Raw genomic sequence first — 25,005 nt, 5'->3', positions numbered from 1 at the left:
TCACCTGGTTTAGCCCGCCAGTCGAGACTGTCTCCGGGGTGTGGCCGCTGTCGCATGCTGACAGCTACTTGGAGCCACAGGTGAGAGCTGGGTGTCAAGTGGGGACCAAAGTGGGTGAGCTACTCCTAGGAGTACGACTGCTCCCCCATCAGAGGTACTACCCCTCCCTGACAACCCCATACACCCCTTCCTATAGATGTACTCTGTCGCAAGGTGGTCTGGTGCCAAAACTGGAATATGTGTGCCATCTATCGCCTCTCTACAGTTAGTGGATGGCTTTGCAGAAATGGGTTTCCCTATTTCATGCACATTTCCCAGAGTCACGGACCCGGTCCTTCGCAGCAAGATGCAATTAATTGCCCTGCACACTTGCATTAATGTAGCCCCAACGGTCGACTTCCCGACTCCAAACTGATTTGTGACCGACCGGTAGCAGTCTGGTGTCGCCAGCTTCCACACAGCGATTGCCACACACTTCTCTACTAATACAGCAGCTCTCATTCTGATGTCCTTGCGCCGCAGGTCTGGGACGAGCTCCGCACACACTTCCAGGAAGATGGCTTTCCGCATTCGAAAGTTCTCTAGCCACTGTTCTTCATTCCACACCCGCATGACGATACAATCCTACTATTCGGTGCTTGTTTCCTGAGCCCAAAAGCGATGGTCTACCCTATGCAGCTGTTCTGTGAATGCCAAAAGCAATCTAAAGTTGCTCCTATCCATATCATGCAGCATGTCAGGTGCCTGAGAGTCTTCTTCAGTTAGGAACTTCACGATTAACTGAACTGCCAGTCATGATGACAGTTAACAGAGCATAGGAGAGCAGTGCGGGATCCATCCCTTCTCACAAAGATGTGCACAGCAAAGAAGGACCGTTGAAAAATGCTGTGAAAGCAAGCCGGAAGCCCATGGAGTGCTGGCACAGAAAGCAATGCATTGAGCCCGGTCCCAAGAGACGCCGCGATCCACTCCGCTTTCCCACAACACGTAGTGACAAAAGATGACGAGGAGATGAACTGTGGGATAAGTACCTACAGTGCATTGCTCACACTGTTGATGATAGTGCCCCAACTGTGGACGCGCTCTGCCGACAGAGGGAGCTAGTGCGAACATGACATTCCAACTTTTATTATGCCGATTTTTGAGTGTCAGCATCGCTTTTGTTGACATAACTTGGTAGCATAGACAAGTCCAAACTAACTGGGGCAATCAGCAGGATTGCGGCGTTCAGGAGTCAGGGGAGGGAGGGGGAGCCTGTGCCTCGCTCCTTCCCCCTCCCTCCTGCTCCCTAAACGCCGCAAGCCAGCTGATTGCCGCGGGCAGGAGGCAGGGAAGGAGGAGGAAGGCACTGATCTGTGGGGTCTGCCGGCAGGCAGGAGGCGCTGTGGGGAGGGTGGCCTAGGGAGGCTGCTAGCTGTGGAGAAAGCAGGCAGCCAAACGACGTTAGAAGGGAGCATTGCACAACTTTAAATGAGCATGTTCCCTAATTGATCAGCAACGTAACAACGAAACAACGTTAGCCGGGACGACTTAAAATGAGGAGTTACTGTAATTCAGTCCTTTGTGCTAGAAACGCTTTCAATTCTCAGCTGAGTCATGGTGACAGGCTGTCTGTTGTGGACATGAGCTCCTAGCCATCCCTGTGATGGAATGTAAATGTCTTGTTCACACCATTTAACCAGGCAATAGCCGTGCTGTCTCTGAGGAAGTGGTCTGTGGGTGTTCCCCAGAACTGTAACATTTTCAGTAACATCATACAGTAAAGTCTCATAACTTCACATAGTTAATGTTCAGCAGGTTTTTGAGTTTTCCAATGATACCTCACAAGGCATACTTTGGACAAAATATATCATTTTGTAAAAGAGTGAATACAGGGGTACAGACTGTCACAGTGTCTGTGTGGGTTCCTAGCAGATATGTTGGTAGTTCAGTCCCTCATAAGCAAAGTGTTCTGCACCTTTGAGGACCTGGGGAGCTGGCCCTGGGATTTCACTTGTTTACTAAGGACTGGGGTTAAGCTAAGAGAATGTTTTTTATGACAAAGTCTTATGGAGTCACCTGATCTCCTTTATTTTCTTTCATCTGAGCAGGCTTTCCAGTTTCCAGACCTGATGTGATCTCCCAGCTGGAACAAGGGGCAGAGCCGTGGGTCCCAGACCTCCAGGGTTCAGGGGAAAGAGAGATCCTGAGAGGTCCCTGCACAGGTGAGGAAACATGAAACCTACTCGGAGTCTGAAAATGCCTGAAGGAAACATCTAGGATACCCTACAAAGACCTTGTGAACTCTCTGATTTTAGGATTGCCCCAGCAAATGTTGTATTCTCCGGGCAGATATAGCTCATGGCTTCCTACAGATCCTAACTGACACCTGTGAGTGGCTACTTCCCTTCCCACTGAGAATTTAGATGGGATGTGAAGGCAGAATTGATCCTGTCCTCTCTCCCCTTTAGGGGAAGAGTTTGGGGTAATTCAGTTCCTGGTTTTTATTTGACATTTCTCCAGCACTTATTCTGGTTTGGTCTTTCCCTTTCCATCCCTGTTTGAGGTTTTTTTTTTCTATCACAGCAGGTGATGCAATGGTGAGTGAGAATGAGGAGCAGAATTCTCCGCAGAAAGATGCTGAGCAAGTGGAACCACACAGAGCATTAACGCAGACATCCGAAGGGAATGTCTCCAGGAGTCATGAGCAGGGAACAGCCTGTGAGATTCAGCAGACACCAGAGAGAGAGCAGGGAAACCAGCCAGGGGAGAAATTGGATAAATTCATTTGCTCTCGGGGAACTCACAAGGACCTCAAGGAAACCACAGCCCAGCAGAAAATCCTCAGGGGTCAGAGAAAAAATACATCCACTGAGTGTGGGAAAAGCTTTAGGGACCACTCAGTCCTTCTTGCACATCAGAGAATACACAGAGGAGACAGACCCTATGTATGCTGTGAGTGCGGGAAAACCTTCATTCGGCGCGCTCACCTTCTTACACATCAGAGAATCCACACAGGGGAGAAACGCTATGCATGCTGTGAGTGCGGGAAAAGCTTCACTGATCTCTCATCCCTTATCTCTCATCAGAGAGTCCACACGGGAGAGAAACCCTATGAATGCTGGGAGTGCGGGAAAAGCTTCTCTCAGAGCTCAACTCTCATTACACATCACAGAATTCACACAGGACAAAGACCCTACGAATGCTGTGAGTGCGGAAAAACCTTCACTCAGAGCTCACACCTTACTATACATCAGAAAATCCACACAGGAGAGAAACCCTATGTATGCTGTGAATGTAGGAAAAGCTTCACTCTGAGGTCGCACCTCATTCGGCATCAAAGAATCCACACGGGAGAGAAACCCTTTGAATGCTGTGAGTGTGGGAAAAACTTCACTCTGAGCTCAGACCTTACTACGCATCAGAGAATCCATACGGGAGAGAGACCTTATGCATGCTCTGAGTGCGGGAAAAGCTTCACTCGGAGCTCAGCCCTGACTAGACATCACAGAATCCATACAGGAGAGAGACCCTATGAATGCTGTGAGTGCAGGAAAAGCTTCACTCGGAGCTCAGCCCTTACTAGACATCACAGAATCTGCAAGGGAGCTAAACACCATAAAAACCTCTAGATCTATCAAAACTTTTATTTTCTTTAATAGTTTTCCTAATTCCCATGTAGTAACCTTTAAGGCTGTTTGAACCGTTTGCACCACCATTATCCCTCAGCTTGTCCAAAAGTGTTGCCCATTTTTGCCTTTTGCAGTTTTGTAGTTTGCCCTGTTTTGGGATGGACCCGGTTGTCCTTGCTATCAACTCCATTGTCCCATGAGTAATGGAAGTGGGTCCATCCTTCCAGGAAACCAGGAGAATCACATTTATACTGGCAGCAAAGAGTCCGGTGGCACCTTATAGACTAACAGATGTATTGGAACATGAGCTTTCGTGGGTGAATACCCACTTCGTCGGATGCAACTTTTACAGATCCAGACTAACACGGCTACCCCTCTGATACTTGACACATTTATACTGTTCCTCCTTTTGCCAAGTTATTTGTGTCACCAATGATACAAATTGTATCGTTCCCAGTTGTTCTCACGTTGCTCTGGGTTATGCTGCACTGCAGTTATTTTTGGACCTTTTTTTCATTATATTTAAATGAAGAGGAGCAGGGGCAGGGAAAAAAGTGTCATTTCAGTCTCTGTGACACTGGATGTAGATGGTGTGACTCAGAGATTCCCTCCTTCCCCATCGTTCCAGAACTGTTACCTCCTGTCTGAGCCATGCAGAGTTTATATTCTATCCCTCCACCTCTCAAAGTGTCATGTGATGCAGTGTTCTCAGCTGTCTGTGCTTGGAGATGACGTTTTGACTTCTTTAATCAGAGTCACCATTGCTGCCGAAGAAAGTGTCGAAGACCTGGAAGGGGAATTCAAATGGATCCCAAATGCAATGGGATCATTTGGAGTTTAAGTCCCAGTTTCCACCTATTGGCCAAGCCACCTTTGGGAAGGTTGGCTGTTCCCCCCCCCCCCCCTCCCCATTATGAGGCTGTTAGGATGCTAAAACTTTTGTAAATAACATAACTCAATAAAGAGACCGTGCTGAGTGAAGCAGGTTTGAATGGATCAGAGGAGAATGTCGTGGGAGAATGTCTTCTCCTGATTCTGAGTCATCAGATGCAATCTGCTCTGGAATTCCACTTGACACTTTCATTGTCATGTAGTCTACCTCTCTGCGATGTGGGTTTCTCTGTTTCCTGAAGGCTGTTTGGTCACCCAATTTTATTAATTTAGTTTGACAGCATGTAACTCAGATTTATTGGAGACTTTGAGACAAATGACCATTTGCTACAGTCATTACTTCTCACTGTTTTTATGGATATAGACTAACACGGCTACCCCTCTGATACTTGGCACTTTACTTTGGCTTTTTCCCCACCTGTCCATGATGACATGGAGAAAGTTCTCAGTGCAGTTCAATCAACAGGAGATAACTCTCCAATTTACTGGACATGCTAACAAAGAAACGGTACTGATTTAAAATCTCCACTCAGAAATGGTGAACAACAGCAGACCCGAACTGTGCAACTAACTGAAGGAAGTGCAGCTGATCACAGTGGAGTTCAATTGTTTGTCAATATTGTCTCAGATGATCTGGGGAGAGGATTCCACAGTAAGTGAGTTGGAGCTAGGCAAAATGCCCATGTATTTGGTTCCTAGAGTAGTAACCCAGGCCCTACAGAAGATCTCTCCTAGCTAATCCTATGGTATGGGTAATGCTGCCCTTTATGATAACAAGGAGTCCAGTGGCACCTGTAAGACTAAACAGATTTATTTGGGCATAAGCTTTTGTGGGTAAAAAAACCCACTTCTTCAGGGGCATGGAGTGAAAATTGCAGATGCAGGCATTATATAATGGCACATGAAGAGAAGGAAGTTACCTCACAAGTGGAGAACCAGTGTTGACAGGGCCAATTTGATCAGGGTGGATATAGTCCACTCCCAATAATAGATGAGGAGGTGTGAATTCCAGGAGAGGCAAAGCTTTTGCCACTGGTGCCACTGGACTCCTTGTTGTTTTTGTGGATACAGACTAACACGGCCACCCCCTGATACTTGACGCCCTTTATGATGCAGATGTCGAGGCAATAGAAGTGGGGTTTGTTGAATTTACCCTATGTAGGTACTGCAAATGTGTATAAAATGAAATCAGTGTTGAAAATGAAATAGCTGCAGAAAAATAGCTATATTTGAATAGAAACTCCAACTCCGGTAACTAACAGAGATTCTGATCCAGGACTGTATCCAATCCCTAGCCTAGACCCGGGCCACCAAATTAAAGAAAAACTGGGCATGTTTTGGGAAGCCGTTCCACACTAACACTGCTGAGATTTTGAGTGGTTTGGTAAAGGATTCTACTTCAGGAAAAGGTAAATTTACTCTAACCAAAACCAAGGATTTTGAAAGAAGTGGGTTAGAAATAGTATACACCCAGTTCTTGGTTTTCACCCCAGTAAGGGAAGCTATGGTGACCAACGGCCCAAGGAAAATGTTTGTAGAACACCACTTCCTAGTTCAGTGTCACTGATTATAGTCCCAAAGGATGCCATGGTTAGTTTGAGCACAATCATGCTTCACTCTTTGGATCCAAAGTTTCATTAGGCAGAGAGAGAGAGAGAGAGAGTGTCCTTTAGAGGACATTCATTCCATGTGGATCTCAAACTAGCTCCCCGATTGGGTGAAAAGGACTTTTATGCTGTGGAAATTATGGTAACTAACGAGGGAATTAATGTGTCGGGCTCCAGTTTCAAACTGCAGGATACACACATTTGAAGTCCTGATTCTATGGTTTTGTCTCTTAGGGCTTGCTGTGTCTTTGCTGCTGTAGTGCTTTTATGAAGAAACTCTAAGGTGAAGGGAGAGAGCTCTCCCATCATCTTAATTAATTCACCTCCCCGAGAAGTGGCAGCTTTGTCAGCAGGAGAAACTCTCCCTCCGACAAGGCACTGTCTACATGGAGGGGGGAGACTATATTCTGTACTTCAAAGTAGCACCCTGGAGCCACTATATTCACTACTGTCGTGTGATTATATGTTTTGAACAATGCATGCTTGAGCCTTTATACCTTAATATCCTGTTGAATTATATGTAGTTTCATTGTATGTGAAGTTGTGAAGTATAGTTCACACAGCACACAGTCAACTTGTGGAACTCCTTACCTGAGGAGGTTGTGAAGGCTAGGACTATAACAGCGTTTAAAAGAGAACTGGATAAATTCATGGAGGTTAAGTCCATTAATGGCTATTAACCAGGATGGGTAAGGAATGGTGTCCCTAGCCTCTGTTTGTCAGAGGGTGGAGATGGATGGCAGGAGAGAGATCACTTGATCATTACCTGTTAGGTTCACTCCCTCTGGGGCACCTGGCATTGGCCACTGTCGGTAGACAGGATACTGGGCTGGATGGACCTTTGGTCTGACCCAGTACGGCCGTTCGTATGTTCTTATGTTCTGCTATGTGTGTTGCTGAAATATGTTGTGAGGTGGGAAACGCCCAGAGCCAGGCTTCCACTTGCAACAAAGGAGAAGCTATCGCTGGCCAGACAGGCATTGGTGGCCCACCAAGAAGAATCCACTCTCCCAGAGGCTCCTTAGAGAGGGCACATATGCAGTGGGGACAGCCTAACCAATGTCACAGCAAGGATCTTTCTAGCAGCTAGAAGAAAGTATAAAAAAGGGAAAATGACATCATCACTTGGCTTCTTCCCCCCACCCCCTCTCACCACCTGGAAGATTGTGTGGAAGACAAAGACTTTGAACTAGGGAGATTGGTCCCAGGCTGGAAGAGAGTTCAGGCTGAGTATTGAGAACTGTGAGCTGCCTGTAACATCTATTAGGGAGAGAGACTGTTTGATTCAAATCTTGCTTAGTCTGTTAAAGTTAGAATTTAGACTGCGTTTCTAGTTCTGTTTCTTAGGTAACTAATTCTGATCTCTATGCCTGTTATTTATAATTACCTAAAATCTGTCTGTAGTTCATAAATCTGTTTTATGTTTTACCTAAACCAGTGTGATATTGGTTCAAGTGCTTGGGAAGTGTCTGCACAGGTTACAAAGGCTGGTGCATGGCCACGTTCCTTGGAACAAGTGGCAAATTAATGAGCTTGCACTGTCCAAGGGAGTCTTGATCAGTGTAAGATGGTATGTTTCTGAGATGTTGTCCTGGGGGCTGGAGTGATTGGCAGGTGCCTCTCTCTGTGTGATTGATGAGTGGCTCAGGGAGCATTCATGCAATTTAACTGGTTATAGGGCTCCACATGCTGATGGCTGCGTGATCACAGCACCTGTTGGGATTTGCTGCTTCTCACTGGCATAGCATTGTGTGAGAGAAGCCAGGCTGGAGAGTTAAGGAGGCAAAACAGGTCCCACTGTTCCAGGTTGTAGCCCGGGGATCCCATCACAGGGGGTTAGTTTGGTATCACTACGTCACTCAGAGCTATGGATTTTTCACATGCTGAAGAACGTAATTATACCTGTAATAGTCTCTGCTGAGGTTCGGCCCTCAGCGGGGCTGTGGGGTATCCCACCGCCTCGCTCTGGTCCGCCATCAGTCCTGGTCCAGCGGCAGTCTGGGATAGCAAACACATGGTTGGGGCTCAGGCCCATAAGCAGGGGCTGAGCCAATAGGTTAGAAAAAGCCCCGAGCCCTCGATCAGGGCGGGGCAGTAATCACGCAGTGTGGAGCTCAGGCCCTCAAGCAGGGGCTGAGTAAGTAGTTCAGGAACCCAGGCCCTTAAGCAGGGGCTGAGTCAATGTTTGTAGCAAGAGGTCCCAGCCTCTCTAGGCCAGGAGAAAGGGGGAGTCTGCCACCCAAGGAGTGGGTGGCGGGGGGGACGCAGGCCCTCCCACTCCACTGCATCCCAGCCCAGGGCCCTAGCAGCGGCGGAAACTCGCTGCTGTCAGTGGGGATCCTGGCCGCAACACACTGACATAGGCTCTGGCAGTGCTGCAGCCAGACTGGGGTCGGCTGCCCCAGGGCTACTTCCACACTCCCCCTCAAAGGGTACCTGGGCCGTACTAGTGTCCTCGGTGCTCTCCACCAGCATCGGTTCCTCCGGGTAGGTAGCGAAGGGAATGCTCGGCTCCTCCTCGGGATAACAGGAAAGGGGCAGGTCCGGCTCCTCCTTGGGATAGCTGGAAAGGGGCAGGCTCGGCTCCTCCTCGGGGTAACTGGAAAGGGGCAGGCTTGGCCAGTCCTCCTCAGGGTACCGGGCGAGGGGTAGGCTCGGCTGGCCTGGTGAGTGAGCAGGCCGGTCGTGGCCTGCTGCTGTCTCCCAAGCGGGAGCTCGGCCACAGACGTCTGCTCTCTCCGCTGGCTTGTTCTCCACTGAGCTCTGCAGGCGGGCTTTTATACTTCCGGGTCGGCGCCGTGACCTCTGAGGGGCGGCGCCCATGTTGGTGTTAGGGGAGGTTCGGCCCTCAGCGGGGCTGTGGGGTATCCCACCACCCCGCTACCCCCCCCCCAGGCTGGCTCCCGTCCCTCAGGGCCAGACCCGTCCAACTCTCCCAGGCGGGACAAGAAGTCCGCGTTCGCGTGGTCCTTACCCGCCCTATGGCAGATGGTATAAGTATAGGGTTGTAGTGCCAGGTACCACCGCGTTAGCCTCATATTATTGTTCTTCTTTCGGGCCAACCACCGAAGCAGGGCGTGGTCAGTGACCAGTATGAAGGGGGCCCCTAGGATGTAATAACGCAGGGCGTCACAGGCCCATTTTACTGCCAGGGCCTCCTTCTCTATTACGGCGTAGTGCCTTTCTCGCGGGAATAATTTCCGGCTGAGATATATAACTGGGTGCTCCTCCCCATCCACCTCCTGAGACAGGACTGCCCCTAGTCCTACCTCTGAGGCGTCGGTCTGGAGGACGAACCCTCAGTTAAAGTCGGGGCTGTACAGGACAGGTTCGCGGCAGAGACAGTCTTTGAGGGCCCGGAAGGCGCTGTCACACGCCGGGGTCCATTCCACCCGTCTGGGACTGGTTTTGGTGAGGAGCTCCGTTAAAGGGGCTACGATGGAGGCAAAATCGGGGATGAACCTCCGGTAATAGCCCGCAAGTCCCAGAAATTGGCGTACGTGGCGCTTCGTAGTGGGTGGTGGGCATGCCGCTAGGGCTTGAACCTTTCCCACAAGTGGTTTCACTTGTCCCCCTCCAATCGTGTAGCCCAGGTAGGTGGTCTCCTGCCACCCGATACGGCATTTCTTTGGGTTGGCGGCTAACCCTGCGGCTCGTAAGGACCTCAGGACAGCCGCTACCCGCTCCAGGTGGTTCTCCTACCGGTCGCTATAAATGACGACATCGTCCAGGTACGCGGCCGCGTACTCTCAATGAGGAAGAAGGAGGCGGTCCATGAGCCGCTGGAACGTCGCGGGGGCACCATGGAGACCGAAGGGCATCCGGGTGAACTGGTAAAGGCCCGTGGCGGTGACGAAAGCAGTTTTTTCCTGTGACGTGGGGTCGAGGGGAATCTGCCAGTACCCTTTGCTTAGGTCAAGGGTCGTGAGGAAGCGGGCCTTGCCTAAACGGTCCAGCAGCTCATCTACCCGAGGCATCGGGTAGGCGTCGAACTTCGAGATAGAATTGACACGGCGGAAATCGATGCAAAAGTGCTGTGTGCCGTCTGGTTTGGGAACCAGGACTACTGGGCTGCGCCACTCACTTTGTGACGGTTCAATGACGCCCAGCTCTAGCATCGCTCGAACTTCCTCCTCGACGACCTGCCGCATACGATAGGGTAGGGGTCTAGTTGACTCTCGGATCACCACCCCCGGCTCCGTCTGAATGGTATGGTATACGAGGGTCATGTAGCCCGGCTGGGCGGTGAACATCCCACGGAACGCCTGCAGGAGGCACCCGGTCTGTTTTCATTGTTCCACAGTTAAGGACTCTCCGAGCTGAGGTGTTGTGACGTCTTCGGTCGGTGTAACCCGGGGCCCTAACTCGGGCTCTGGTGGACAGGGATTAATTAAGAGGCCTTCCTGTTCCCGCCATGGTTTCAGGAGGTTGATGTGGTACCGCTGGACCTTTTTCCGGCGGTGTGGCTGGTTGATCTCATAGGTGACCGGCCCGATCTTCCGGATCACCTCATATGGCCCCTGCCACCAGGCCAGTAGTTTTGATTCACTGGAGGGTAAGAGAAGTAGAACCCGATCGCCGGGTTTGAACTCGCGGACTCGGGCCTCTCGGTTATATGTTTGGGCCTGAGCTTCCTGTGCGGCCTTCAAATTTTCTCGAGCTAGAGTTCCGGCCTGTGCTAGATATATAACTTCAGTCCCTGAAGCTGGAGGAGAAGGCCCTGAGTGGGTGATGGGGCTTGCTCCCAGGTCTCTCTCATGAGATCCAGCAGTCCCCTCGGACGACGGCCATACAACAGCTCGAAGGGAGAGAATTTGGTGGAGGCCTGGGGTACTTCACGGACAGCCAGGAGCAATGGTGGTATCAACTGGTCCCATCGGCGCAGTCCTCGGGGGAGAACTTGCGCAGCATGTCTTTCCGGGTGCGGTTGAGCCGCTCGACCAGGCCGTCGGTCTGCGGGTGGTACACAGCGGTGCGCAGCTGCTTAATCCCAAGGAGTCTGCAGACCTGCCGTAGCAACCGGGAGGTGAAGTTGGTGCCCTGGTCGGTGAGGATCTCCCGGGGCAAGCCCACGCGGGCAAAGACCTTGACGAGTTCATCGGCAATGGTCCTGGCGGTGATGCTCCGGAGCGGGACGGCTTCGGGGAAGCGGGTAGCGTAGTCCACCATGACCAGGATGTATAGAAACCCGGCCCGGCTCCTCGGGAGGGGTCCCACCAAATCCATGGCCACCCGCTCGAATGGGGTCTCCATAATGGGCATGGGAATTAGTGGGGCCGGGGCCGTCCGTGGGGGAGCGGCGAGCTGGCACTCTGGACAGGAGCTACAATAATTTCGCACTTCCTGGTGCATCCCAGGCCAGAAAAACCAGGACAGAATCCGGGCGAGGGTCTTTTCCTGACCCAGGTGCCCGGCCGCGGCGACATCGTGGGTGAGCTTCATCACCGCTCGTCGGTGGCACCGAGGCACCATCAGTTGTCTCTGGACCTCCCCGTTGCGGGAATCTCGGTCCACCCGATAGAGGCGGTCACGTCATAGCTCGAAGCGGGGCCATACCTTGGCCCGGGCGGGATCAATCAGAGCATCATCTACCGCCGCCAGCTGTTCATACGCCCGACTCAGGGTGGGATCCTTCCTCTGGTCTCGGCAGAAGTCTGTGCCGATCTTAGGGTCATCCGCCGATGTTAGTGGGAGGTCTTTAGGCACGCCTTCCTGGCTCCGATGTCCCGCTTCTTCAGCCTCCTCTGCAGGGTCCGCGCGGCAGTCCCCCTCCAAGGCTGGGGTGATATCGGGGCTCTCCTGCGCCTGGGAACCCAGGACGCACAGGAACTCTGGCCAGTCCCGCCCCAAGATCATGGGGTAGGCGAGTCGCGGGGCCGGGCCAACCACCATGGTCCGTGTGACTCCATCGACAGTCAGTGGGACTCGGGCACTGGCGTAAGGTCGAACGTCACCATGGATGCACTGCAATAGAATGTTCCCCAGCTGGGGGTCTTCAGGGAAGCCCAGGCTTTGGTGGACTAGGGTCTGTCCACAGCCAGAGTCAACCAGGGCCTGCGTCTGGCAGTCTCCAACAACTACGGCCACGGTGACCTTGGCAGCCCGCGGCGGTCGGGCACGGTTCTCTCCAGTGCAAACGTGCCCAAAGCTGCAGTCCATCTCCGTGCAGTCCCATTGGAGATGCCCACGCTTCCCACAGGAGAAACAGGGCCCTATTTCGGGTCGCCCGGGTCGGGCTGAGCCTCCCTCCTGGTTCCTAGGGGGACTCCGCGGGCCACAGCCAGTCCCGGTCTCAGGCCACATGGGGGCAGGCCGAGGGGGACCCTCGGGACGTCTATACCGGGGCTCCTGACTCCGCGGGGGATTCCGTGGTTCGACTCGGGTGCTCGTCCATCTCTCGGGGTTGGGGCGATCGAGCCCTGGAGGGTGGCCCCTGTGGAGGAAAAAGTTTGCTAGGGCCTAAACTTTAGTTGGCTCGGGCCTGGACTTTGGTTCAGACCTAAACATTAGTTAAGTCTATTGTAGGAGAAGGGTTTTTAGAGGCAAAATAGAGGAAAAGTACAAAAGCAGAACTATCTATAATTACAAGGCCTATGATTCATAATGGCTCATTAACAGTTTTGGGGAAGCTTAGGAACCGCAATAGGATAGACTGTGAAAAACAGGAAAGCTTAGGAACCGCAATAGGGCAGACTGTGAAAAACAGGAAAGCTTGCTAAGCTATATTCCTTTTCTGGAAAGTGTATTCCAAATATGGCAATAATGTTAATAAAAAAGTATGCATTACCTAATTGTGGTTTTATGCCATATAAGCTATGCAAAATTCTGTAGTCGGGGGGATTGCTAGTTCACTGGTACCCCCCGTGCATGCATGAAAATAAAAAGGCCTCAGGCGATTCTGATCCAAACACAACGCGTGGTCATTTTTCTACAACAATCTTGGTGCCGTGACTCGGATCCACAGACTGTCCACCGGACCAGGAGACCGCGGACCATTTCCCTCCGAACCCAGCCGGCATTTGATAGGTGAGAGACCTTTTAAATCTCTATTTGGGTTATTGGTGGAGGACTGCCCGTAGGCCCTGGGTCGGGTGAGTAGCAAGCTGGATACGGACCTTTGCTGCCAGACTCGCCTGACAACCTTTTGGTTTCCCCGGGAGGAGCCACGGGTAAGTGGCGGGGAGTCAGGGTTCCCACAAGGATAGGCTTCGGTTGTAGGCCTTACCTCAGCGTTTGTGTGCAAGTGTAAATAACTAAAAGGAGTGAGGGTCATAGGAAGACGCCCAGAGCTTTCTGCGAGGCCTTGAGGCTTATGACCAGGAATGTCTCTAAAGCAAGCCCTATGACCCGTGTGAGTGGCCTGATAGTGCTCAGGGGAGCTGAGGATCATGGGAAAAAGAGATTGTGGGTTCAGGAAGACGCTATCGGAAACTTAGGGATTGAGAAATTGGATCTCACATTCGGTAACCTCGGGATAGCTGACCAAAACCCTACAATCAGGTAAACTCCGGGAAAATGGGGGGCGGTAAGTCTAAAAAACCTGCCGTCCCGCCAAAAGGCACACCAGCGTTTTATATGTATAAGAATTATAGTCCTTTTACTTGTAAATTTTTAGACAAATGGAATTGGTATACCAGGGATGATCCGAATTTACAGTTTCCCATAGAGGGAAGTTTTGATCTTGATAAAATTGTGCACCTTAAAGGTGCACTATTGGTTAACAAAGTGGGGCAGGGTCATTATGATGCGTATTTTGATTGGTACGGGGAAACAGAAAAACGGCGCCGTGAATCTCAATTGAGGAGTCTTAAGGACTCCCAGGAGAAACTTAAAATCCAATTAAAAGAGACAAAAGAGAAGTCAACCGTTCTCCAAAACCCTGCTGTAGAGCAAGCACCCCTTTTCCCCTCTAGGCCCCCTAAGGAAGAGAACCCTTCAGCCCCTCCCTATGATCTTATAGATTTGTATGTAGAAAACAGATCTTTTGTACCCATTAGGCGGGAGGCATCTACTGCCCCCGCTCAGGTCCAAGGGGAAAGTGGGCCCCTGTCAGTACTTAGGGTGGTGGCAGACTCCACCGTCCAGGTTCCCCTTCAGAAACCCCCGACCCCAACCACTGGATTGCCTTCAGAAACTGATCCCCAGTCACCTTCTGATTCTCCAGTTACAATGGTAAATAAGACAAACGAGCTCCTTGATAAGTCCCTTGCTAGAATGAATGAATTCTTAGAGAGTCTTCAACAGGAGAGACAAGAAAGAGGATTGAACCTAGTAGGAGTCCAGGAAGAGGAAGGAGAAGGAGAAGGGGTACCTAGCACAAGTTCTAAAGGACCCATTACTAGAAGCAAGGGAAGAGGGGTTTTTCTTACCTCTACCCCAAGACTTAACTGTGCAACTGGTTTGCATCCCCTACGTGAACTCCCAGGCGTAGATGCCCAGGGGCAGGGAACCACGGTGACTGTGCATGCACCTTGGTCATCTGCAGATTTATTTCATTTAAAAAAGACATTTCCCAACATCAGGGAGGATCCTGTGAAATTTCAAAAGGAATTAGGAATTGTTATAAGTTGTTATAATCCTACATGGGCCGATTTAAACCAGCTCCTAAGGGGAATGGTGCCCAGGGAAACCTTAAATCGCATTTTCGATACTGCCGGAAGGCCTGAGGTTGACCCTGGCACTGGACAGGAGTTGTCAGCCCTTAGAGATAGGATAATGGATGCTATTTTAAAGGCCTGCCCAAAAAAAGCAGACTGGACTAAAATTAACACATGTAAGCAAAATAAAGAAGAAAATCCTGCCGATTATATGCAACGTCTTAAACAAGTATTTGAAAGACACTCCGGCATTAATAATGCTGAGGAGGACGCAGAGCAAGCAGTGGTAGCAGCTTTTGTGCAAGGACTCAATCAGAAACTGGGTGACCAGCTAAAAATAGGTATTGTTGACTGGGAGGGAAAAAACCTGAAGGAAATATTAGCGGCAGCCCAGCATTATTATCGCCAACTTAAAAAGGAAGATACAGAGACTAAGTTGCTGGCCCTTCAGGTCCAAAAAATGCAGAAAGCCCATGGGAAGATGGGAGGTAAAAAGGGACAACCCAAACAGAATTATAACTGTTCAGCCCCTGTGGAACAGAGTAATACTACATGTTTTTATTGTAGACGAGAGGGTCACTGGAAAAGGAATTGTCCCTTTCGCCCTAACTGCCGCCCCAACCAACCTGCCTATCCTTTTCCTCCACCTCCTTTTCCTCCCCCTGCTCCTTTTCTTCCCCAAAACCCATAGGCTAGCCAGGAGACTGGTAACATCATCGCTTCATTTATTCCCTTGGATCAATCTGGACCATATGTAACCTGTGTTGTAGAAGGGATATCCACTTCCTTCTTGGTAGATACTGGCGCTTCGCGGTCTACCCTTCGCGCCAGTGATTTTCCCTACCTCCCTCTGACTCCTAAAATTGTAAATGCGGTGGGGGTAGGTAATACTCCCATTCCCCATCCTGTCTCTTTATCCCTGTCAGTTTCTATCGGCCCTCTGTCAGACCGTCATGCCTTTCTCCTCAGCCCTTGTTCACCTGTTAACCTGTTGGGGAAAAATTTGCTGTGTAAATTAAATTGTACCATATATTGCTCCCCGGATGGGGTATATTTGGATGTTCCTGATCCAAGCCGCAATGAGGTCCTGGCAGTCCTGCAGGAAGACATGCCAGAAGGGGAACGGGATCCCAGCCCTTCCTTGTTGCAACAGGAATTGCTGGCTAAAGTCCCCCCCTCCTTGTGGTCAGATCACGCTAACCAGGTTGGGTGCATTCAAACGGCTCAACCTGTTAAAATTCACCTAAACCCAGCAAGGTCTCTACCCAGGGTTCAACAGTATCCTCTTTCGAAACAAGCCGAGGAGGGAATTCGGCCAGTGATTGACTCCTTAATTCAACAGGGGATTATTGTACCAACCACTAGCGAATGTAATACCCCCATTCTACCGGTTAAAAAAACAGGCAGGGAGACATGGCGTTTTGTCCAGGATCTCCGTGCTGTAAATGCAACTGTTCTCCCCATTTTTCCTGTTGTTCCTAATCCTGCAACTATTCTTTCCTCTATTCCCTCTTCGGCTACTTATTTTACTGTCGTTGATCTTTGTTCAGCTTTCTTTTCTATCCCGATTCATGAAAATAGTCAGTATTTGTTTGCCTTTACCTAACAAGAACTTCAATATACTTGGACCAGACTACCCCAAGGTTATACTGAATCACCTGCCCTGTTTTCTCAAGCCCTCAAAAGGGATTTAAATGATATTGTGTTTCCAATGAAGTCTACCTTGGTCCAGTATGTAGATGATTTGCTTTTAGCTTCCCCATCACTAGAAGCTTCCCAGACCAATTCCCCTTGTGCTTTTACAAGCATTAGCAAGAAAGGGTCACAAGGTCTCTAAGACAAAATTACAGCTATGCCTACCCAGAGTCCATTATTTGGGACATGACATCTCGGCTGGGGAGAGGCACTTGTCTCCCGCACGGGTGCAGGCCATTCTCCAGATACCTAGGCCAACCACAAAGAAGCAGATGAGAGGGTTTTTGGGGATGGCCGGATATTGCAGGCAATGGATTCTCGAATATGCAGCTGTTGTTAAACCTCTTCATAAGATGACTCTCGATAGGATTCCAGAACCCCTTCAGTGGACCCCTGAGAGAGAGGAAGCCTTCACCCAAATTAAAAAGGCTCTTACAAGGGCCCCTGCCCTAGGTCTTCCAAATTATCAAAAGCCCTTTACTCTTTATTGTCATGAAAGAGAGGGAATAGCTCAGGGGGTCCTTACTCAAACCCATGGCTCTGTTCAGAGGCCAATTGCTTATTATAGCTCCCCTCTGGATCCAGTAGCGACTGGACTTCCCCCTTGTCTGAAGGCGGTGGCTGCAGCTGCAGTCCTGGTTGAGACTTCTGCCACTCTTGTTCTTGGATCCCCTTTGTGCATTGCTGTTCCACATGCAGTGACGGCCCTACTTTTAAAGGGGAGTTCCCAGCATCTTTCTAACTCTAGACTTACTAAATATGAAATGATGCTTATAAATGCTTCTAATGTAACTCTTTCTCGTTGTCCTGTCCTCAACCCTGCCTCTCTTCTCCCTATCGCATCTGATGGGGAACCACATAATTGTCTTACTGTAACCGCCGAGCTTTCTACCCCCCGAATTGATTTAAAGGATACCCCACTTCATAACCCCGACCTATTGTTTTATGTAGATGTCTTAGAAATCCGGCAGGTTTGCTTGTTGCTGGTTATGCTGTTTGCTCTCAACATGAGCCTGTGAAGGCCTATTCCCTCCCGGAAGCCCGCTCTGCCCAGGTTGCTGAATTGATTGCTCTTACTCGAGCTTGTATACTGGCAGCGAAAAAATCTGTTACTATTTATACGGATTCCCGGTATGCATTCGGTGTGGTCCATAACTATGGACAGCTCTGAAAACACCGAGGGTTTCTCACATCAAAAGGGGGGGAAATTTGTAATGGACCTTATGTTGAGGCTCTTCTCTCTGCTCTGCAACTCCCCTCTATCATAGCAGTTGTGAAGTGTGTTGCTCACCAAAAGCCCTATAATGATGTTACTAAAGGAAATGCCTTGGCAGACGCTACTGCCAAGCACGCGGCCCTTTCTGGGTCTCCGGCTTCAATCGAGTCTGTTTTTGTTTCACAACTCCCCTCCATAGCTGCTACCCTTCAGGATTTAGCTATTATGCAAGATTCGGCTCCCAAGTCTGAAAAAACCAAATGAAGGCGGGATGGTTGTTTTTTATATCCGGATACCTTGTGGCGCTCACCTACTGGCCGCTTGGTGGCGCCCAAGGCTTTACTCCCCTATCTTGCACATGTGGCCCATGGCATGGCTCACGTAAGCAAAGGGGGAATGATTGCATCAGTATTGCAGCATTGGTATGCCCCAAATTTTTCTATAATGGCGCAACAGTACTGTAACTCTTGTTCTATCTGTCTAGCCCACAACAGTGGCAAACCGGTAAGAACCAGGCTTGCTGGGCATCCCGCCCCTTGGGCACCCTTTGTGAATATTCAGATTGATTTTATTAGCATGCCTAAATGCTGTTCTTATGAATATGTTCTTGTTTGTGTTTGTATGTATTCCGGATGGATAGAGGCCTACCCTTGTGTGAAGGCCGATTCTCTCACCGTAGCAAAAAAATTGTTAAAGGACTTTGTTCCCCGATTTGGTCTGCCTCTCTCAATTAACAGCGATAGAGGTACCCATTTTACAGGCCAAATCATGCAACAGATTTGCAAGGCTCTCAACATTTCCCAGCACTTGCATTGTGCGTACCATTCCCAGAGTGCGGGGGCAGTGGAACGGAAAAATGGGGAACTGAAGAACAAAATCTCTAAGATCTGTAAGGAAACTGGTTTAAAGTGGCCTGATGCCCTTCCCCTTGCTCTCATGTATATGAGAAGCACTCCCTCGCGTAAGCATGGTTTATCCCCGCATGAGATCCTTATGGCTAGACCCATGAGGATGCCAGTATCCCCTCCCCCACTCCAACACCACTTGGACTTGCAACTGAATGATGATACCATTATAACATATTGTCAGACTTTAATACGGTGCACCAGATCTCTTCACAAACAGGTCCAAAGTGCTCTGCCTGAACCAGCTGATACTCCGTGCCACCCCTTACAGCCTGGAGATTGGGTCTATATCAAGGTGCACCAGAGGAAAACTGCTTTGGAGCCCCGCTGAAAAGGCCCTTACCAGATCTTGTTAACCACCCACACTGCGATCAAGTGCAAGGGACTAGCCAACTGGGTCCATGCCTCTCACTGCAAACAGATATCGCCATCCTTAGACCCAGACGCCGAAGAATTCCATCCTGCAAACCCTGTTTTAGGAAACAACCCGGGTGACAGTAATTGTAACCACTCCCCCGGCTCTGATAAGAAACCCAAATATAATCTCAAAAAAAGACAACGGGTCAACCTACCTCCAGCCTAAAAAGGCCAAAATAACGCCTTTACAAGCCCAATGGTGAGCCTAGCGCCCACTGGCACCTCAACTGCCATGACCGACCCAACGGCTAGAAGGAAAGAATCAGCCATGCTGCGAAAGTGGCTCATGCCTTCTATTTGGTTTATATGTGTAACTATGCTTTTATTATTATTGTTAATTTTTCATGATACCTTTATGTTTTTCTGGGCACCTGGGATCTCCAGCACCTCCTTGATAACATCTACCCCCGTGTCCGTGAACCAGTTTACAGACCCGCTAGGTCAAACCCGACAAGTAACCTCCCCTCAATATTGTACTAAACCACGACCACCACCCCGTGGGAAGAAAAAAAATACTCGCTCTGCCAAAACCAGCTGGGCCCAAAATTTTGTAACTATAAAGGACATTAAAAATTGGCCCTGGTATAAGAAACGAGGTATTATCCATTGGCAGGGAGGGACTTGTGGAGGTCACTCTTGGGAATGTGGCACAGATTGGATCTTGGGTTTTATTCCACAGGCTGCACCCTGTGTTTTTGGGCAAGTACCATCAGCATATACTGTCCCCCCCAATTGGCTTTCCGACAACGAATATCAAAAGCTACAACAACCCCTCGTTACCTCAAGCCCCCCCCCCCGTTGCCCCTATTCCTGTGGCATACCCAAACACCAGTAGGCCTATGCACTCTTCTGAAACCCACTGGCCAAGACCCTCCCATTTTAGCAATTTGTCGAAATTTTGTAAAAATACTCTGTTTTTTAATGTCCAAAACAGGTCTTATGAACAAACTATTAAGTGGAAAACAAATGGAATGGAAAAATAGAAACTTTTGACATCACCACCAGGAAGCCCAAGAAATCTAAACTTACCATTCTGGGATTTTATAGGGGGGTAGACATGATGGCCATCCCCGGGGTTTGTAACACCTCAACAGGGAAAGGTCCCTTTTGTTGTTTAGTCACCCAGTTAAAAGGGGGTAAAATATATACCCAAAAACTCTGTTCAACCTCAAAAAATTTTAATTGTATTCAAATAATCCCCGTAACCATTAATGTAACCTGTACCCTATTGCAGTATGCCCCACCCTAAGTTTTTAGAGTTAACGATTTCCAAAAATATGTGAAGGTGTTTAGTCAGCAAATGTGGTACAAGACTTAACCCTAAAAGGGATATATATGGAAATCAATGGACCATAATCAGTGCCACCCTGGGAACCATAAAATTTATGTTGCCCTTGTCTAGTTTCCAAATTACCTCTAAATATTACAATTGTTCAAGGGGGGCTGCTTTCCGGAGAGCTCAACAACGGGCCTGGGCTTTCCCCAAACAAAACAGAGATTTGACTGGACATCTGTGGGATGGAGCTAATAGTGTAGCTGCAATTTGGAATATCTATAAAAATCAACAGCATGCAGAAAAATTGGGCCAATTAAAAAAGGCCTCAGGGCTTATTACAGGGGCACAACTAACCCAGGTGCAAGCCGGGGTAGGTGAGTTACATGTCATTTCCGCCCTTGGTTCCTTAACCCAGAGACTTCTAGCAGAGATGGTCTGGAACATCACTGGTGCTGGGGAGGCATTGCGGTGGGACACAGCATGTTCAGAGATCCAGGATTTTCTAAATGATCAATTACACTGCTCTACAGCCAAAATGCTTCTGAAATAAATGTAGTCAAACTTTACTAATTCTGGGTCACTGAGAACGAAAATGATGCTTAAAATTGTTGATTGGCTCTAGTTTTCAAGATATGCTATTGGGTCAGTATATACGACCCTTGACTTGGGAATGGCGGAGGATAAGTGAGTTATAAAGGGAAGGGATCTCCATTTAAACCAGAAATGACTAAAATACATCTTTGACTGGATCTATGAATAAATCTATGACTGTGTTTGGACAGTACTTGCTTTTTAGGCAAAACAATGAATGATGCAATCTGAAGCTGGTATTGCGTCATACATGATATGAATTGCATCATGTTATTCCTAGAAGTCATGGATGATGCAATCATAACGAAGCTTACATCACTCTGCTGAACAAATTGCCCTATATCAGCTCTAGAAATCATACAGTATCGTGCTCTCTTATTTGTCAGTGTTTGATTTTGCGAAGGGACACATTTCTGTTTAGCCAAAGTGAGCAGAGATGCCTCGTACTTGTGTGAACAGTGCAGATAACTTCTGCTATGTTTGTGGTGAAGTGACTTTTGCATCACAAAAGTGCAGTATAACCACTATGGTTAAGAAAGCCTATCACCTTTATTTTGGCTGCAAAATTGGAGATCAGGACAAGAGATGGGCCCCACACATATGCTGCAACACTTGTGCAACAAATCTTCGCCAGTGGTTGAACAGGAAAAGGAAATCTATGCCTTTTGCAGTGCCAATGATTTGGAGAGAGCCAACAGATCATACCAGCAATTATTACTTCTGCATGGTGCCTCCAGTTGGGAAAGGTGTGTCAAAGAAGAAAAAGTGGACTGTGCATTATCCAAACATTCCATCAGCTATACACCCAGTACCCCACGGAGAAGGACTGCCGGTTCCTGATGCACCAGAATCATTCTCACTTGAGTCAGACGAGGAAGAGGAAGAGGATGAAACTTCTGGTCCTGAACCATCAATGTCACAGGACCCACATTTTCTCCCATCCTCCTCCTCTGAACCACACCTCATAACACAAGGTGAACTGAATGACCTTGTCAGGGATTTGGAACTACCCAAGAGTAAGGCAGAGCTGTTGGGCTCCAGACTACAGCAGTGGAATCTCCTGGCAGGTGATGTTAGGGCTTCCATGTTCCGTGACCGTCAAAAGGCTCTTGTCCCATTCTTCTTCATGGAAGGTGATCTTGTAGCCTGCAACAACATCGATGGTGTGATGGCAGCCCTCAACATCGTTCACGATCCAGATGAGTGGAGACTGTTCATTGATTCATCGAAGACGAGTCTTAAAGCTGTTTTACTGCATAAGGGCAATGTTTTGCCATCAATTCCAGTTGGTCATGCGGTCCATATGAAGGAAACCTATGACAACACGAAACAACTTTTGAGGTGCATAAACTATGACCAACATCAGTGGCAGCTTTGTGGCGATTTGAAAGTTGTTGCTCTCTTGCTTGGTCTGCAGACTGGATACACAAAGTATTGCTGTTTTCTCTGCAAATGGGATAGTCGTGCAAGAGATTCCCACTGCATCAAGAAAGATTGGCCACTCCGACAGTCATTGGAGCCTGGGAGGAAAAGTGTTCAGCCTCCACCACTTGTTGAATCAAGGAAGATTTTGTTACCACCCTTACACATCAAGCTGGGTCTGATGAAGAACTTTGTCAAGGCCATTGACAAAACACAAGCAGCTTTCAAGTACCTCCATGGAAAATTTCCAAGGTTAAGTGAAGCTAAGATAAAGGAAGGTGTCTTTGTTGGTCCTCAGATTCGTGAACTTCTTCGTGATGATGCATTTGACCATGCACTGCGTGGCAAGGAAAAGACGGCATGGAAAGCCTTCCAGTTAGTGGCAATAAATTTTCTCGGAAATAAGGCAGACAACTACAGGTTGTTGGTGGAAAACCTCCTCAAGGCATACAAAAGCCTTGGTTGCAACATGTCACTAAAGATACATTTTTTGCACTCTCATCTACATTTTTTTCCACCGAACTGCGGAGCAGTGAGCGACGAGCACGGCGAGCGATTTCACCAGGACATTGCAACAATGGAGAAACGCTATCAGGGCAAATGGAGCCCATCAATGCTTGCAGACTATTGCTGGACAGTGACAAGAGATGCTCCATTTAATGAATACAAGAGACAAGCCAAGAAGCGCCGAGTAGACACTGAATAAAACTAAACTATGTACAGAATCGTTTTTTGCCTTTTGTTTCATAATCAATTTTATTTATATAACCCTTTTGCTGATTTTTAAAGTGTTACATAAACAGGACAGGTGAAATATTATCATGTAAAGCAACCATAAACACATGAAAAGACCTAGGTTTACAATTTATGATTAAAACTCTACTATCTACACAATATACATAGACATAAAATGTAAAAACTTAAATAGCTTAGAAACAGTAGCCAATCAGTTGTTTTAATTGTCATATTTGAATTCAGCACATCAAAATACATAATAAATAGCACATTTTATCTCTGAAGCAGACAACTTCTCAAAAATTGTAGACCAGTGTTATTGGTACCAATGTAGCCTGATTTTTAGAGGGGTGTGTATTATTGTTATAAGCAGTTGATGTGACTAGAAGATAATAAGGTTCTTGTCCCGGAATCAGGCTACACAGACTCAGTTGTAGTGAGTTCAATATCTTGCAAGGACACTTGGGGTGTGTGACAAGGACACTCGCACTGAGGACAAAACAGAGCCTGAGCGACTTTTATTAAAATAAATGGAAAAGTTATCAAAGCTCCAAACCACAAATCAAAAGGAAATAATACGGTTCTGGGGGTACATATGGTACCACTGTATAAAAGTTTCCTAGATTAGCACACTCCCTTCCATGGGGACCCGGTGGTGAGAGACATAGGACCAGCCTCGTCTCTGGCATGCCAAATGAGTCCGATGGTCCAGGTTCCTCAACGCTCAACCTTGATGGTGAATAATAGAGCTGAAGGGTCAGCTGCTGAGTAGCTAAATTACCAGCTAAGGGTATGTCTACACTATGAGAGTAGTTCGATTTTACTTAAATCGAATTTGTGGAACCGATATTACAAAGTCGAACGTGTGTATCCACACTAAGAACAGTAATTCGACTTTGTGAGTCCACACTAACAGGGCAAGCGTCGACATTGGAAGCGGTGCACTGTGGGCAGCTATCCCACAGTTCCCGCAGTCCCCGCTGCCCATTAGAATTCTGGGTCGAGCCCCCAATGCCTGCTGGGGAAAAAAATGTGTCAAGGGTGGTTTTGGGTAACTGTCGTCATTCAACCATCACTCCCGCCCTCCCTCCCTGAAAGCGCTAGCGGGCAATCAGTTCATGCACTTTTCTGGTGAGTGACAGCGCAGACGCCACAGCACTGCGAGCATGGAGCCCGCTGCGACCATCGCTGCAGTTATGGCCGTTGTCAACACCTCGCACCTTATCATCCACCTTTTTCAGAGGCAGATGCTGAGAAATCAAGCGAGGAGGCTACGGCAGCGCGGTGAGGACATTAAGTCTGAGAGTGGCACAGACCTCTTGCAAAGCACGGGACCCCGCGCCGTGGACATCATGGTGGCAATGGGTCATGTTGATGCTGTGGAATGGCGATTCTGGGCCCGGGAAACAAGCACGTACTGGTGGGACCGCATAGTGCTGCAGGTCTGGGATGAATCACAGTGGCTACGAAACTTTCGGATGCGGAAGGGAACTTTCCTGGAACTTTGTGAGTTGCTGTCCCCTGCCCTGAAGCGCAAGGACACCCGGATGCGAGCAGCCCTGACTTCCAGAAGCGAGTGGCCATAGCCCTCTGGAAGCTTGCAACGCCAGACAGCTACCGGTCAGTCGCGAACCACTTTGGCGTGGGCAAATCTACCGTGGGGGTTGCTGTGATGCAAATAGCCAACGCAATCGTTGAGCTACTGCTCTCAAAGGTAGTGACCCTGGGAAACGTGCAGGTCATCATAGATGGCTTCACTGCGATGGGATTCCCAAACTGCGGTGGGGCTATAGATGGAACTCACATCCCTATCCTGGGACCGGAGCACCAGGCCAGCCAGTACATTAACAGAAAGGGCTACTTTTCAATGGTGCTGCAAGCACTGGTGGACCATAGGGGACGTTTTACCAACATCAACGTCGGATGGCCGGGCAAGGTTCATGACGCTCGTGTTTTCAGGAACTCTGGTCTGTTTAGACGGCTGCAGGAAGGTATTTACTTCCCGGACCACAAAATAACTGTTGGGGATGTGGAGATGCCTA

General features: G+C 48.8%; 1 protein-coding gene across 1 annotated transcript; it reads left to right on the top strand.

Moving 5' to 3' along the window:
* The first annotated feature begins 2,576 nt into the window (after positions 1-2,576).
* LOC135889555 (zinc finger protein 239-like) lies at positions 2,577-17,420 on the top strand. The gene is made up of 3 exons (XM_065417416.1): positions 2,577-3,444; positions 13,237-13,278; positions 17,353-17,420. Exons 1-3 carry the CDS (start codon positions 2,577-2,579, stop codon positions 17,418-17,420), a joined length of 978 nt encoding a protein of 325 aa, XP_065273488.1.
* Positions 17,421-25,005: the final 7,585 nt, after the last annotated feature.

This window comes from Emys orbicularis, chromosome 15 (genome assembly GCF_028017835.1).
Source record: "Emys orbicularis isolate rEmyOrb1 chromosome 15, rEmyOrb1.hap1, whole genome shotgun sequence".
Lineage (NCBI taxonomy): Eukaryota > Metazoa > Chordata > Testudines > Emydidae > Emys > Emys orbicularis.
The sequence above is the reverse complement of the archived record's forward strand: the minus strand, read 5'-3'. Positions and strand labels throughout refer to the sequence as shown.